This window comes from Falco punctatus, assembly GCF_963210335.1.
Source record: "Falco punctatus genome assembly, chromosome: Z".
In the NCBI taxonomy this organism is placed as follows: domain Eukaryota; kingdom Metazoa; phylum Chordata; class Aves; order Falconiformes; family Falconidae; genus Falco; species Falco punctatus.
The window spans coordinates 49,169,407-49,186,967 of NC_137586.1; the positions used below are offsets into that span (position 1 = coordinate 49,169,407).

The 17,561-nt window shown below is 43.4% G+C and overlaps 1 protein-coding gene across 5 annotated transcripts in view; it reads right to left on the reverse strand.

Moving 5' to 3' along the window:
• ROR2 (receptor tyrosine kinase like orphan receptor 2) overlaps window positions 1-17,561 on the reverse strand; it is a 160,770-nt gene that overhangs the window by 24,287 nt on the left and 118,922 nt on the right. For all 5 annotated transcript variants that reach the window (XM_080373141.1, XM_080373142.1, XM_080373140.1 and 2 more), the window contains 2 exons: window positions 14,570-14,857; window positions 13,465-13,495 (listed from right to left, as the gene is read on the reverse strand). In XM_080373141.1, the coding sequence (XP_080229267.1) occupies window positions 13,465-13,495; window positions 14,570-14,857 (319 nt within the window). The remainder of the gene's footprint in view (window positions 1-13,464; window positions 13,496-14,569; window positions 14,858-17,561) is intronic.

The window sequence follows — 17,561 nt, forward strand, 5'->3', positions numbered from 1 at the left end:
AATGCCTGAAAACTAAGATCCTGTATGTACTGATATATCTGTCAGTAGGAATGCCATAGAATTTAAAGCTGTACTTTTAAATCACCCATTGCACATTTTTGCTGGAGTGCTTGAGTCTTGGAACTACTGATTTTGTAACACATTCTTGCTTTTCTCCCTTATCCTCAACCTAATTTTGGGAGGAAAAGAAAAAAAAAAAAGAACCAAAAAACAAACCAGCTAAACTTTTTTACCCACTTAGTTACTCACTAAGGTTGTCTCTTTCACGTTAATTACCAAAGACAGTATCAACATGCTGCCTTAGGCACCAACAATAGATAAGGAGTGTCACCACAGCAGCTCAGACTCAAAAGGCAGCTAGTTTTAGCTTTGTTAACAGAACATATCTACAAGCATGCCTTTGTTGGAAGTTTCAGATTCCTGGGTAGTTTAGAAGATCTTAAGAATATATTTTTATGTAATACATAATATTTTATCGTTGGACTCAATGATCTTAAGGGTCTTTTCCCACTTAAATGATTCTACGATTTTATGAAATAAACTGTAATCCATTACAGAAGATAGTAAGAAGACAGTCTGCACTCCTTCTGTTGAAAGCATAGAAGATCTGTTCCTGTGTGAAACGCTATTTTCTTACACTGCTTGCTGCTGAGACAGACTCTTTCTTATTTTGGAGAAAAGACGTAACATTGCATCTATTCCTTGGGGAGGTATATTTTGCACTGGGTAAAGAACAGGCTGAACAGCAGGACTGAAGGGGCTGTACGGAATGGGGCTACATCTGGCTGGGGGCCAGTCACCAACACTGATCCTCAGGGTTCAATTCTAGGGCCAGTTCTGTTCAATATTTTTACCAGTGATCTGGAGACACGGGTTGAATGCCCAGTAAGCTTGATGATGATCCTAAAATGAGAGGTGCTGCTGACTCTCCCGAGGCAGAAAAGGCCTTGCAGAGGGAGGTAGACTTGAAGTATCGGGCAATCCTCAGTGGTGTGAAATCTAAAATAAACGAATGATGGCTTCTGAACCTGGGACACAGGAACGCCAGACAGGAGTAGAAGTGGGAGTGGCTGGAAAGTAGTCCTGCAGAAAGGGGTTTGGGAGTGCTGGCTGACACCAAGCTCAACATGCGTTAGCAGTGTGCCCCGGCAGCCAAGAGGGCAAACTGCATCCTGGGGAGCATCAAATATACAGTACGACTATGTGGTCAAAAGAGGTGATTGTCCCGCTGTATTCAGCACTGGTTCACTATCACCTCAAGTGTGCAGTTCTGAGTGCCACAATTTAAAAAGGGAAGTTAAGGAATTTGGATGCATCCAGAAGAGGGCAACAAAGCTGGTGGAAGGGCTGGAAGGCATGTCCTGTGAGGAGCGGCTGAGGACTCCAGATTTCTCTAGGTTGGAGAGAAAGGGGCTGAAGGGTGACCTCATCACTCTCCACAGATTCCTGAGGAGGGGAAGTGGAGCGGGAGGTGCCGACTTCTCTCTGGAATCCAGTGATAGAAATCATGGGAATGGTTCAATGGTGCATCAGAGGAGATTCAGACTATTAGGAATCATTTCTTTGCAAAGAGGGTGGTCAAATACCTCTAGGCTCCCTAAAGAGGTAGTCAATGCCCTGGGCCTATCAGGGCCTTAAAAAGAGGCATTTGGACACTGACCTTCATATGGGTTTTAACTTTTGGTCAGTCCTGGAATGATAAGGAAATTGCAATAGATTCTTGTTGTAGGTCCCTGCCAGCTATAACTATTCTATTCTGTTCCATTCCATCCTACCCTACCCTACCCTGTTGCGCCTTTGGAAACCTTCGCTGTATTTCCCACTGGGAATGCTTTCTCTTTCAAGACTTGAGCGACATCCCTTCCCAGGCTTGTGACAGCTGTGCTCTGGGTTGAGGCCACGCGAGTCTTGAAGATGTCCAGGCCCAGGGATCCCACAGCCTCTCCAGGCAACCCCCTCCAGTGCTTCATGATCCTCAGAAGCATTTTGGGGTTTCTTCCTTAGCTCCAGCCTGAAGCTCCCTAGTCTCAGGAGACACCGCTGCCTCTCACCCTCCCTCCAGGCAGTGCTGGGAAGAGCCTGTCCCATCCCCTCGATGCCTTCCCCGTGGGCACAGGGCTGTGCTGTGAGGTGCCCCGACGCCTTCCCTGCTCCATGCTGAGCCAGCCCCAGCCCCACAGACCCTCCTTGCCTCCCTGGAGCCCCTCCGGTTTGCCTGCCTGTCTCAGGGACCCCAAAGGGGACGCAGCGCCCAGATGAGGCCTGGTGGGTGCTGAGCAGCGGGGATCACCCTTGCACCTTCTGGCTAGGGCAGAAAGATGGCAGAAGAGCCCTATGGCCGGAGCCAGCCAAGCGCGGCCTTTGCTGCCTTCGATCCACCTGCGGGACGAACCGGGGGAGCCCAGAGGCTGGCCAGCGGTGCTGGGGTATGGGGACAGCCGGTGGGGCTTTGTCCTGCAGCCTCCGAGGGATGCACAAGGTGTTACTGAGAGAACCCTCTTGCCATATGAGCCTGCAGACGTCTGCCATGGCCAGAGTGACCGGACGGGGCCCTGGGAAGACGCAGCCATGGCCTCGGTGACTGGCGTGAAACAGCGATGCCGAGCACAAGACGGGAGATGGGGGACTGAGTGCCGCAGGCACGTGTGCTGGGGCTGCAGCGATGCGAGTGCTGGGGGCGAGGATGGCCTGTTGCCACGGCCCTGAGCAACGGGTTCTGATGTCACCTGGCGATGGAATGAGATGTCCCCAGCGATGGATTGTGACCTGGCGTCCCTGGCAGCCTATAAGCAGGTGCCGAGTGTCACCCAGCTGGTTCTTGCCCAGACTCCAGCTGAGCAGTCTGCGAGGTTGGGAGGGCAGAGCAAGACCTTGGTGCTGGTGTCGTGCTCAGGGAGCTGTTCCGTGCAGCTCTCGGTGCCCGACCCAGAGCCGTCGGAGGGTTTCCCCCGGCCCTGCCAGGTTCAGGCAGCCGGGGCACCCAGGAGGGGTGCTCGCAGCAGCAGAGGTGAGCTGGCGGGGGACACCTCGCCCTGGGGAGCGGGGAGGCTTTCCTTCTGGGGGGGCCTGGGCATGTCTTCCACCCCTCCCCGGGCCAGCCAGTGACCGTGGCCTCTCTTCCCTTTCTAGCGTGACACCCGCTGCTGCAGCGCCAGTGAGAGGGAGCTGCTCACCATCCCCGGCTCCCCCCAGCCCACCGCAGCACGTGGAGAGCATGGCCGCGGAGCTGGAGGAGCGCTGTCCCATCTGCCTGGACAGCTGCGAGGAACCCAGCTTCGTGATGACATGCCTCCACCGCTTCTGCTACCTGTGCATCCTGCGGTGGGCTCAGAGCAAGCCCGAGTGCCCCCTCTGCAAGAGGAGGGTCCTCTCCATCGTGCACTCGGTGCGAGCGGACGATGACTACAAGGAGCATGCCATCACACCACCTCTGACACCACCAGTCATCGTCTGCCAGGCAGGAGGAGCTCCCAGACACCCACCCCCCCCCCGCGACCTCCATCACCCTGGGGCACCCCAGTGGTGGGCTGCAGAAGGGGTGCTCAGGCGTCCTGTGGGCGGCCTCCAACCCCCGATCTGGTTGAATTCTTTCCGGCAGCAGCCAGGGCTCTTCCAGATCCTGCAGTCCTGGGTCCGTCAGGAGCTGGAGGAGACCTTTGGCAGCAGGGTGCAGGAGAGGGCTGCGGTGGAGGACGGGGCCATGGGCTGGCTGCCTGGGGGCTCCCTGCAAAACCGCACAGCGATGTTCATGCAACAGCGTGCACGTGTCGCTGCGCGGCGGCGCAGGGGGGAGGCCCGCAGACCACTGGGCTGGCAGGACGCCAGTCCTGCTGGGGGGCAGGAGGGCAGCCCCGCAGGTGTCCCCCAGCCTGCTGCCTCCCGAGGGGGGGCTCCTGCCCCTGGCCCAGCCCCCTCCAGCAGCCCTGGGAGACCCAGCTTAGATGAGCTCCCTGGCACCTCACCTGCTGCTGTTGGTGGGAGCCCCCCTGCTGCCCCTGTCACCACCCTCGCAGAGCAAGAAGAGCCCCAGGAGGAGCCACCCACCTCCAGCCAGGGCAGTGAACACTCCCCTGGGGGGCCACGGCGACCCCCAAAGAGGAGGGCTGGCAGCTCCAAGGCCTCGCCAGCCAACAAGAGGGCAGCACAGCCTCGGTGACTCTGGAGGGATGGACAAAGCAGGACCATGCCATCAGCTGGAGCATCCACCAGCCCCCAAGAGCTCCCAGCACCCCAAATCCAACTATCCAAATAAAATAAAAGCACGGAAACTCCAGAAAATCTCCTGGTGTTACTAATAGTGCAGGTGGTGTTGCTGTCCTTGCCCTTTATTGCTTTTTTCCTGGGAGGGGTGGGATGCTAGCTGAAGCTGAGGGGTCCTCCTATGTGTGCCAGCTACTACTTCACTCCTCCCCCCAAAGGCAAGTGCTGCCCACCTCCAGGCCTCCAGCTCTGCAGCTGGTGCCGGGGCAGATGTTTCCAGCCGGGGGCTCTCCAGGGCCACCCTGTGCCCCATCATCGCTCATCACCCCAGGCCCATCCTCCTCCTCACCGCAGACTCTGCCCCCACGTCCCGCGGCTCTGCTCCCCTACCAGCCTGCACTGCTGGCTGCAGCCTGGCCACGGCGGTGCCCAGATCCCTCCTCCTGCACGGAGTCACCACTTGGTGCTGCCTTCTGCGTCAGCCCGGGCTCCCAAGAACCTCAGCAAGGGGAAGCACCAAGTCCTGCACCTGGGGAGGGACAACGCCAGGCACCGGCACATGTGGCGAGCTGCCCCACTGGAGCGCAGCCCTGGAGAGGTGACCATGCTGCTGCCCTCCAGCACAGGATTTCTTCCCACTCGGCCAGATCAAGCCTTGGTGCTGGAGCTGCTTCTCCTCTGCTCGCAAAGGACCCCTCTTTGGCAGACGCTCAGCAGATGGATGCCAGGCGGCTGAGGACACTGGGTTCATCTAGTCTGGCAAAAAGGGGGCTGAGGGGCGACCACATTGCTCTCCACAGCTTCCTGAGCAGGGGAAGTGGAGAGGGCGGTGCTGATCTCTTCTTGCTGGACTCCAGCAACAGGACGTGTGGAATGGTCCAAAGCCGTGGCAGAGGAAACCTTCCTCTACTGCGAGGGTGGTCAGACGCTGTGACAGGCGCCCAAGAGAGGTGCTCGATGTGCCGTGCCTCTCAGAGCCTTAAGCAGAGTCATTTGCACAATGCCCCTCATAATGGGCTGTAACTTTTGGTCAGGCCTGGAGCGATCAGGCAGTTGGACTAGAGGATGGTTGTAGGTCCACGCCAACTGGAAGTATTGTATTCTATTCTGTTCTATTATATTCTTTTATTGTATTGTATTGTATTCTATTCTATTCTATTCCTTTACTACTCTATTCATTGTTTTGCATTCTTGAAACTACTTTATTGGCATTAGACAGGTGAATAAATGAAGTGTTTGCAAGGCAATTTTGCCAAACTGAGTCAGATGAAAGTAACGGGATTTCTATATGCAGGTCAGCTGGCTGACAGTGACCCACAGAACTAAACAAACTGATTTCCAAGCCTGAAGGAAAGTATGGTGAAGCAGGGGTAAACAACCTTTCTGGCCTGCAAAATGAACTGTTAGAAAAACTTGCTAGGTGTGGGGGATGCAAATTATTCATATGCAGGTGCACACATATGTATGAAGAAAATTTCCTGTGATATCAAATATTGTTTTGTCCCACCTAAAGTAATCCTTGCCTCTTCTGTGTTATCAGATTGAACAAAATGAGAAATGGGACACTTATAATTGACCTTTTTGAGGAGCATGAGAGAGACTGCTGATGAGACGTGCTTTTTGCACCTTTATTTTTAGAGTAGTATTACTTCAGATACTCCAGATTTTAGACTTAAAGAGAGCAGTACCTATTTAAAAGAGCAGGTTTCCTTACTGCATTTTTATTCTTTCATTCCGTTTTTTAAAAAAGACAATGCCTTCTATTACTCTTAATGTTATTTAGTTTTGGATGGAAATGTTCAAATTTAATCAGGTTTTACCATGTTTCACCTTCTTTCAAGTACACTAAATCAGTTGCATGACTCATTTGTTTTGCTCTTTCAAATGGAAATGATGAACAAAATAACACAAAAGTAGGGGAAAATTAACCATAAAACCATAAAAATTGGAAGTATTATTTATGGTGTGGTACTACAACTTTATCTCATTTTGTTAAATTACCTACTTCTCATTAGAATAGTGTTCCTTTATCTTTATGCCTGACTACAATGTTCACCCTTTCCTTGTATGCACTTAGAAACTATTCAGCATCCTAAGGAACTCCAATTAAACTCAATGTGGCATCAAATGCTGAAAGGAAGTCTCAGGGACCATGTAACTGTCCTTTTGTAGAACGTGCAATAAACACTTTGAAAGCCATTTAAGCTACTGAACGAAGGAGTGAAGGGGAAGTAGAGAGGCAGGAAGTAAAATCTAAACAAACTAAAGATTGCTGGTTATATCAGAGATGTCCAACAGCTGCACCAGATACTTGCCAAAAGCCCAAGGCCATTACTACTTTGAATATCAATTTACGTATATCCTTAAACAGATTAACAAATGTCTTATTTAGTTTGCAACTTCTTTGGCAGTTTAATACAAATCGTTTCTCTGAGCAGCCCAAACCTAAACACCTGCTGCTGATCTGGAACCTTCTGGAAGAGGGCATGTTGGGGTCACATATTTACAAAGTCAGAGCTGTATTTGGCTCTTCGCTGTACACTGCACATCTTAAGAGTTGCACCTTGCAGCTTGCCTGATATGATAGCCTGCTGGCTATCAAAAACCTAACCACTGCTCTGCAGAGTAAGAAGCAGGCTCTCCCAGTGCACAGGCTGTGGGTAATTTCTTCCCTGCAGAAGCCATCAGCTTCCTTTAATATCCACTGACAAGCTAAATTTCTAAATTTTAGAAAATGGAGCTCTTAGGAAATGAAGTGTTTCTGTGTTTTGGTGTACTGGATGCTGTAGCCCCCATATAATATATATGTAGCCCCACATAAATGCAAAGTGGTAAGCATTACATTTATTGCGCTGCTTGATCCAATTAATTTGAAAGTATCTTAACAGTACTGCTAACCACAAGTGGGAAGGTGCTTTCTCACGTTTAACCCTAAGTTAGCTCTAATCGTATGAGTAGACAGAAGTGTCACTAATAGCTTCTTCTTCCTAAGGTATTTGGTAATCTTGCCCAACAGCAGGCAAATCCCATAGGGCCACTTTCTTGGCTTTGCAACCAGGCTCTCTCAGTAAAGCAGTGCAATGTAGCTGCATTACACTCTACGTTTCAAGGGCATTTGATTTATACAGTAGCACAAAGAAGGTAAAGCTTTCCTGGAGATCTATACTTAATCACCTTTACATATGCTTGGCTTCCCTTTGGTTTTGGGGGGTTTCTGAACAGTATGGATTGGTGCGCACAACAATTTTTTTCCCTTTTTTTTTTTGGCCTACAAGCTTCTTTCCTTTGTTCTTCCCTTCCATCTACAACAGTTTCCCCAGATGACAAGTTGCAGGAATATGGACACTTGTGTCTAGTTCAAGCTGTTATGCATATTAGTTTAAATACACATTTGGCTTTTAAAATTAGTCAATTGTGTAAGCACATCAAATTTCTGCTTCTATCAGTAAATAATATAAACTGTATTAGATATTTCATCATCTAATTACTGGTGATTAGGAAAGATTTAAGTAGAAGACTAAAGCTGAAGAAATAGCACAGTGTGGAAAGAAGCTGGGAACTAGTGCGCTACAAAGCAACCCAAACCAGTACTTCCACTGCTCTCATAACTCTACCTTGAATTATGTATATTCTCGGTTTTGCATGAGAAAAAAAATGTATTTTTTGAAACAAAAAAATAAAATTAGGATAAAAAATTCAGAGGGTCAGCTTCTTTTGACTGTATTCTACAGCTCCAGACAGACCAGGGTATAATTTTCAGTTATCTATTTTTTGTGACACAGTATACTTATGAACTGTACTAGATTGTATCTCCGATAGCTAGAGTAAAAACAATCACTCTACCAAAAAATTACACTCTAAAACAGATAAGAGAGAAAAGAGTATGTAAAATGGCTTAGTGCAGCCTTGGTTTCAGTTCCTTCCTTCCTCTACGAATTTCCTGTCTAGGCCTGAGCAACTGTCAAAGGCCATTTGAACCAACAGACCCAGAAGCCCATTAAGGTTGTGGGTCAAAATTTCCTGAAAGGAGCCCCAACTTCACACCAGGGTGGAATACAGCTTCTCCCCCAACCTTGAAAGAAAAATGGAAACTGACACACAGGGGCTAGGAGGGAATTGCAGCATGTTCCAGCCAGATCCCCAGATTGGACTGTCATGGAGCCAGGAAATCTGCCAAGGCAAATGCATGCTGTTTAATGCAGACCAGCCCGAGATAACCTGTGCCTCAGATCCTCATTTGTAAAACAGGAATAACTATCCCAAGCTTTATGGGAAGAGAACGTATCCTAAACATTTTGAAATAATCTGATCCCATAATAGAGGAAGACAAAAATTCCGAAGATTGACCATCTCCATTTGCTGTAGAAAACACGAAGAGACAAAGGTTAAACAAGTTGTGGCAATCACACATGGAGACAGGAGCACAGCCGGAAATTAAATCCAGACCTCTAAAATTATAGTCCAGTGTTTTTATCACAAAATCTTTCTTCTTCATTCTTGATTAAAACAGGAAACCAGTACACAAAATATGCGCTTACTCTGTAACTTCAGCATGTTACCACAAATGTCTTAGAAAAATATATATGCGCTTCAAATATGGTCATCTCAGCCAAGTGTATATTTTGATGAAACAAAAAGCATGCATATCATTCTGGAGGAGGCCCATCACCAAACACCTGGTCCTCATGGGCCTGAACAAACACTGTAACTTCTAAGTTGAGACAACCTTGTATTGGTTATAAAAACATCTGTTTATGTGAATTTTAAGATAATTTTGTGTAAACTGCAAGATTTAAAATGTTGTCAGTGGCTGAACCACACTGAGACTAAAGAGTATTTGCAATGCAACCCAAGGAAACGAGGAAGAGACAAGTGCTGCTGCTGTTTGATGATAAGGAAAGTATTCTTACTTTTTAACATGATGTTGGGTGCCTTTCATTTGCCAGACAGATCCAGTTTACAAAATTATTTGCCCCCACAGCTACTGTCTTTTACCTGGAAGACCCCCGCCACGGGCAGGGAGGTGGCCTCAGGGTGAAGTGCTCTGATGACCTACTCCTTTGCACCCTCTTTCCCAGGGCCCCATATTCCCTTTCCCTTCTTATAATTAAGCAATTTGTCACATGATTAAAACATACTTCCCCCACCATAAAACTGTATGAGTGCCTGTCACATCATCCAGGAGGTTCCCTTTGGGGTCGCAGAAGAGATGCACTTCATCTATGTGATAAAAAGTATGGGATATGCAGACCACAGAGAATAAATTGCACACCCCAGCCTCACGGTTCCTCACCGGAGTTTTAATTCAGATGTGTTACTAGTTTTTAAAGACTTTTTTTTTTTACATTGTTTGAAAGAGCTGGGTTTTTTTCTCAACTACAATTGTTTCATCACTTGCCTTCAATGGACTGAATCTTAAAATTTTTACTGTTGTCCCAAACTACTTGAAGAAAATAAGGCATGAGAACATGCACATTTATTCTGAATGATTAACATCTCAAAATTCCTCCCCAGAGTAGTGACGATTTCTACTTGATGATGGTGTTTCTTCCCACCTATTTCTCCTCCTAAGGGTCCAGCATACAGGCATCAGTGGCTGTAAACTCAGAACTGATGTTAGTCAGTTTGATGAAACAGGGACTTCTCAAAGTTTCTTAGAAAGCCCAGTCCCCCTGCACAGGGCTCTGGAATGAGGTGTTCACCTCTTGGCATCCTGAGCAGACTGCAGAAAGGTCATGTGGGGAAAAGTGCCGCACTGGCAACAGAGCCAGGTCTGTTCACCTACACTTGGCAAGGAATGAGTTTATAGCTACTTCTTTCTGCCTGTACTTTGTTGTACCTTCCTCACTTCTGCTAAAGCCTCACCAGATTTTCCAGAAGCCCTTAGATCCAACAAACGGTCAGATATCTTCCATCCCAAGTTCCCTCCAAGGTGGCACCACTATAGTCACACTCTTGAGAGTCACAAAATAGAGAAATCTAAACAGCTTCAAAACAGAAATTTGCCCAATAGGTAAAATTGAATCTGAACATTCAAGAGAAGACATTAGAGAACATATTGTCTCTTAGAATAAAATTGTCTTGTAAGAGCAACACATCTAGAAGGGAAGGCAAGTGTTTCTACCCCCCTACTCTTTGACACCAAGGATTAACATCCATTGCTTAAACCACGCTAAAGAAAAAATTCTCCAGTATTTGTTACCCATTTATTTTATTTCCACACACTCCTACCTTCCTGAACAGGCAAGATGTCTCTCTTCAGAAAGGCAAAAGCCAATAATGTTAATGATACAACTACATTACACAGTGAGAGAAAGGATTCAACCTGCTAGCTTGTGCTCTAGCGAAACAGTCCTCTAGTTGCGCAGTCCTTTGACAGCAGTCTGGTCAGAAACTAGTTTTCTGACTGTGTTTTGATTTTATTTCCTTTGTAGATTAGTTTGTACTAGCTATTAATGCTTTCAACAATTTTAATACTTTTGCTAAATAATTTTGATAGATTTTACTTTTTCTTTTCTACAGAAAAATCCCTAGAAATTTTCACAGATACAGACCTTCACAGCAAATAAAGACCTCTCCACCTTCTCAACAGTCCACACCAGTTTAAGACTATGCATTTGGTTGGAAACTTTTACTTTTAGATTTTTTATGGAAATCTCTCAACTTCTGTGCCTGAAGGTCAGGGCCCTTTTTTGTGCTGGCAAGTCTGAGTGCATAATGCACATCTGATCTCTGGCAATCTTTAATTGTAGATTATTTCTAGAAATCTACAGCAGAACACACGGACTTCATAAAAATACCTTGTTAGATGGTATCGACACAGGTAATGCTTTTCATCCCTTAATAATTCATTAGGTATAGTTTTAAACCAAGTTACAATGGTTTTAGGTTTCAGCACTTCCACTGAAGCGTGTCTTTTTGGAAGCGTTAATGCCAGGAGAAATGGCTCTCGGGTGGCTCAACACAAGACTGTGCTGTGCAGCCAGCAAACAGAAAGAGCCTTTTGTTCTGTGTGGGCTCCTTCCAAGCAGTTAGGTATTTCTTTCACCTTTTTGCCGTTTCCTTTTTTCTGGCTTACAAAGTGATATGCATGATTTTATACAAAACATTCAGTAAAAAAAAAAACAAAACAACTTAATCAGTTTCTGAAAAGAAAAATGTAATACTGCAATTGATGGCATTTTATTTGAAGGACTAGATCTGCATGGAGCAGAGGAACACGGCAGCAAACGTGAAGCATAAGAAAAGAAAAAAAAAAGGACAGTATCAAAAGGAAGGATAGGAACATTGAAAAAGTAGGCAAAACCTAGTAAAGTAGGAAAGAGAAAACTGAAACAGGAATAGGCACGCAATGAGGCAAAGATCTGTAATCCCTGAAAGCTCCTGGTCCTCATATGGTTAGTTCCTCATGATTTCTCACTAGACCTTTGACCTGACCTTGTTTTTCTCAAGTTTCAGCTTTTTCTTCAATCTAGTGAATATAAAAAAATCACCACCAAAATCTACAAGCAATGTATTCTTCACCTTTTAATGGCAGGGCCAAAACTGTAATGGCATACTACTGTTTCCAGGTCTACCACTGACACCATTGGTACAAGACTGATTTAGAGGTGTCATGATTCAAATGACAGGGTTTGGGTGGGGTGGTTTTTTTTCATATTCTTTCCTTTATTCTAACTTACAGTTCAAAACCAGCAAAGTTTGAGTAGTCAAGCATTCAAAACCTAGGCAAAACCAAAATGAAAGACAGCTCAGGAAGCTTAATTCACTTCCACTTGGGGGTGGGGGTGGTGTAATTCAGAAATATGTGTCACATAGTAATTGGGTTTTTCACTTTATCAACTGGAATTGATTTTTTATTTATGTTGATATTTGTAAAATATTAGTAAGTTAACACTCTAGTACAGGAGAAGGGTTTGGGAAAACCTAGGCAAACCAAAATAAATAAGATTAATTGTTTGCTCAATAACAAAAGGGGAATCAACCTACAGCTTGGTTCCTAGATTTTCGTCTTATGCTTGGAAACTGCTACTCCTCAGCTGCATTTGAGAAGTGTTCCTTGAACAGTTCAGTGCTTCACTATACATAATTCAGTTTGCTGTCTCGTGTACCAGTCTCTGCCTTCTGATATCATAAAAGTTCAGACAACTTCCTGGTATCTCACTATTTTGCTTTGTTGAACAGGTACATAACAGTTTTCTCAAGTGTTTTCAGTGGTTACAAAAATGATTACTTTTTTTGTACTGGCATGGACAGCTAATCTTCAATAGCAATAAATTTTAAGGAAAATATGACAACTTGTTAAATCCCTATACTGGTGAAACCTTTAAGTTAATGTACATTTTCTGTGCCTGTAAAATGCAAGAATGTGTACCATGTGGTATTATTCTTATATATGGAAGATGACTAAGTGAGTATATGCAAGATGGATGGATTAGTGGTCAGCCCACTGCAGTTGTTTAAAGTGTTTCCACTTAAGCCATTGGGAGTTCAGAGATCACAAACACTGATTAATAGCGTACTTCTGAAAAGCATCCACATCTTTACAAATCTGCGTTTACTCTTTGTTTCAAGTAGTCCATCACCAACACTAATTTTATGGCCTCAGACTGTACTCCTCACTCCATTATTTGATCAACGGCAGAACCTACTTCAAGAAATTATACAATATGCAACATTTCAATTAAAATCAACACATGAAGCAATGATGGTGAAAAAGAGTTAATCTATTTTCATCATTATGACTGGATCAGCAAGTAAGCCCAGGCAGCTAACAAAAATCACCAAATCACTACCGAAGTCCAAATGACATTAACAAACAGGTTTTACCTAGCTACTCAAAGACAGGATTCTAGTCCTGTTTTATCTGACCTTTCAAACTATAATAATATAACATGGGTCAAATTATAACCACAGCAACCTAAGCATTTTGTCCGTTCATTTTTAACCACTCTTCCACCCCCTACTTGCCCTGTAAACAGGTACTGTTCAAACGTCATGCCTTTGTGGTATTTTGCTTGTCTAAAATACAAAATAAGAAAGCAGAAGTTGCTCAAGAAAATTTGATCAAACCAAAAGCCACTGTAACAGAGTGTTATCCCCATCTGCAAAAAGCTTCATCCAGTCTGTGAGTTTTCAATCAAATTAGATATTTTTTAGCAAGCACACTGTGGTTTCATGCAGTGTTCACTGAGCTTATGAACTAAATTCTTACAGAACAAAGTTGGTCAGAGTGTATTAAGTAATTTTTCAAAAAGTACTTACTGAAGATTGTGATTCGGGCTGTTTGTTGGACCTGTAAACATAAACCAAACAAACATTACTGGCAAGTTTGGCTCAAGGACAACAGCATAAGAAAAGTCAATAGCAATCTAAAAGAAACCAACTCTTTAAGGAAGGTTTGTCTCAAGATTCAAACAAAACCCTCTGCATTCCTGCACATAATCATATATTGCTATTTTCAAAGCCACAAATAAAAATCACATGAATCTTCTGCCTGGTCAGGCAGCAACTTGAGTGGACTTAACTTTTGTTATTAAATATCTCCCACCATAAAAACACAGGCTGTTAAAAAGACAATGTGTTATCTTCACACATCAATTACCTCTTAATAAGCCCCACCTGAGAGCCTTACTATCAGAGTTTATGGTATGACACAGGCATGCTCTCAACCTTTGTCACAGCAGGGACAAGGTCCAATACCCAGCACTTAATGAATCACTTACAAACTAAACTGTGGAGTTAGCTATTTTCATTATAAAATCAGAAGAAATTTTAGGAAAATGTCTCTAGAATTTTCTTCCCCATTGCTTCAGAAGCAAACTAAATAAAAGCTTGCCTTCCAGGCTGGACGATTAAGTCTCCAAAATGCAATATAAGTGCTTCTTGAAAGGTGCGGTGTACCTTCATCTGTCAAAGGACAGAATTTGAGGCCAAGCTTCACTTAACAGTACAGATGTGATATTTCACAAGGATGGGGCCAGCACTATGAATATCACGTAGAAAACTGCTTCTCATTGTTTCCTTTAGGTTTCTTTACGGACTGAGTTGAGCAGTACAGTGAAAACTCCAGGCAATGAAATGTTACCTTTTTGTACTTTATACTGGCACTTCTTTAAAATTTTTTCTTCACTATGTATTTACAGACCTTTCCATCTGTATTTACTTTCTTTTATTACCAGTAAATGAGTATTGAGTTCAACCAAGAAGTTCTGCACTGGGGGAGAGGCCCCAGGCAATGGCTTTATTTATTTCCTTTTGTGTTGAGAATTCTTCTTAAAACATCAAATTCATTTCTCATTATGCTACTGTGAAAACTAATACCTAGTCTATAAAGCAGTCTGAGTAATTATAAAAACCAGGAACTCACCAAGCCTTACGAACAACACTCCTGTTGCAGTTATTGTCTTCATCCCATTTGAAGCCACGCACTGGTAGTATCCTGTGTCCGTGGTATCCAGATCCTGGATTCTCAGACGTGAACCATAATCTGTTTTTCTGATGATGATCCGTCTTGGTTCCTGAACCACTGGAGCATCATTTTTTAGCCATCTCACATTTGGAGATGGATTTCCTGCTACCTTGCAGTGCAGGATTGCTGTTTGCCCCTGGACTACAGTGATATTGTTTACTGGTTCCAAAAAGGTCAGAAAGTAACCTAAGAGGGTAAAAGGTCAGAAAAGATCAGACTTCACTTTGGTTGTGATAAAAGGCTGCTCAAATGCACATTTTTGAGAGAGGGTCTTGGAAATGGTTTCAGTTTTCTTTCAAGCATATACTAAAAAAATAATGTGCAATTCTCTGTCCTAGGGACACCATAACATCACAGTCTGATTCGTCTTTCATGATTGGCTTCATGTTTGTCTGCAAGTAGATATGCAGTTTAGAAGGTCAAGCATGAATTAATACCATTATAATCTTAACTCCCTTTGTGGACACCTATTCTGAAAGCAATAATGATTTTTTCTGCTCCATTTCTATGTCTCTAGCGAAACAGTTAGTTCTGTAACAAAAAAATACACCCCTATTCCATAAAAAAGTAATCCCAGTTGCAGCCATATTAGAATATCATTATAATTTTACCACTTAATCTTCTTACATGGTCATATATTTGTCTTTAAAAATAACTAAAACCAGAAAAGTTACTTTTAGGTATTAATTTGACTTGCCAGATACTCAGCTGACAAGAAATCTTAAGATGAACCTGATTCAGATAGGTTTTCCTTACAATCAAACTTCAAAGATGGCAAGTCTCACATTCAATTTAAAGAAAGTATGCCTCAACTGTAGAAGTAACCTGTGATACAGAGGGCACTTTTAAATTGATTATAGACTGCCATTTTTCATGTCAAATCCTAAAGTAGTGCTAAATTGGACAAAGAAAGGTCTGTATGGATATCAAGTAATCCGGTTTCATGGGTTTAGTTTTATAAATGGAATCTAAAAGCACTAATTTGTGGTTTGCTAAAAGCAAAGGGCTTGTCAAGAAGCATGTATGCTGTATTGGTGATCTCAAGTGATAAAAAGATTAAAAAAATAATTGATGGAAGACTATTGTAAAAAATTGACAATCGAATCTTCAGTCTGTTATTGTTTTAAATTTAATTTGGTGTTAGGAGTCTTGCAACTGACATACATCACACATTGAAAGCTTGGAAGCATGTAATTCCATTGAAATAATAATGCAATTGTCAAAACAAGAAAGAAAAATATATAGCTGTCATACTCATATGTTTGTTTTGATGAATTTATACCATTGAGACATAGAGCATCAGGAATACTTCATATTACATTACATTTTTATGTCATCTAGATTCAAATATCAAATAACTGATGGATGTCTACATGTGCCATTTCATATCAGCTAGATTATTTTACAGTTGTTTAATGAGGAAATAGCATATTACTGTGCAGGAATCTAACACCAGCAATGCAATGGTAACATTTGCAGTCTAATTGCTGAAGTACTTAAAAAAAAATGATGCGCTGCTTTGACTTACTTTTGACATGATCATGAAAATCAGTTACTCTGTAATGGCTAGGTATAGCAACGGAGAGGAAAACACTAGAAAAATCGTAATATAAAGAGTTCACAAAGCCAGATTTTGCTGGAAAACTGGGTTTTCTTGAATATTGTGTTGTTCCCTACCATTGAACTTCCAAAAGAAATGCTGCTTTAATGAATAATATGAAAATACAATGTAGACAAGTGTGAATTTAGTATGTCACTAAACAGAAAATGAAGTAAATCCCTGCCCATGGCAGGGAGGTTAGAACTAAATTATTTTTAAGGTCCCTTCCAATCCAAATCATTCTATGATTCTATGAGTAAATACCTATAACCGCCACATGACATTGGAAACTTAAAGGAAAATTATTTGTCATCCTTTTTCCACATAAAATAATGAAGTAGTCTGCATGTAATTTTAGATTAGTTTTCCCTATTGTTAGTCTACAAATCTTTAGCTGACTTTAGAACATTTTGACAGAAAACAAATACTTTTTTCAAATGTCTGATAAGAAAGGAAGAAGAAGCCTTCTGCAATGTCGTGCCACAACAGTGTCATTTGTTGTGGTTTCCAGTTACGTTTCAGAATTAGAATTGCTAGGGTAACATTCTGGCAGGGAACAGAAAACCAGCAAATTATCTTGTTGATACAGGGAATAGAAGCAATTGATTAAAACTATTACTTAAGCCAACATTTTTACATATGTAAGTATCAGTAGCAGCAAGAAAGAAAGTATGATCAATTCTGCCACATGTTAGAAAAGGAATTTCCATGGCTATTTCACTCTTAGCTCATTATTTTGCCACTTTTTCTTAATCTGTATGGAGTTTATTCTCATCAGCATGATTAAAGCAGAGTATACAGTCAGGAGGAGAAGTAAGTTTGCATTTATTTGAAATATGTTCAAAAGAGTTCTCATACTCAATAATACTGCTTGAGTCAGAATTAATTTATGAAAAGGGGTGGAAAAGCTGGAAAATTCTTCAAATTTTAGCAGAACAACTGGAGCATTGAGGAAGTCAAGGACATCTAGTCATGGTAATGGCTTTGAGATGTCGGGTGGAAGAGGAGCGGAGCCCCAGTGTGGGACCATGAAAGCACCAACTCAAGCAACGGTGGCAAATTGGATGTACAGTCTGCAAAATGGGTGGGAAATTGGCTCACAGGCCATGCTCAGAGGGTGATGATCAATGTTTTTTACTCAGGCTGGCAGACTGTCACAAGCAAGGTCCTTCAGGGATCAATACGGGGCCCCACACTGTTCCAACATCTTCATAAATGTCTTGGAAGATGAGATTGAAAGCAGCCTGTTTGCTGATGAGGCTAAACTGGGTGGTGATGTGGGCAGATGGA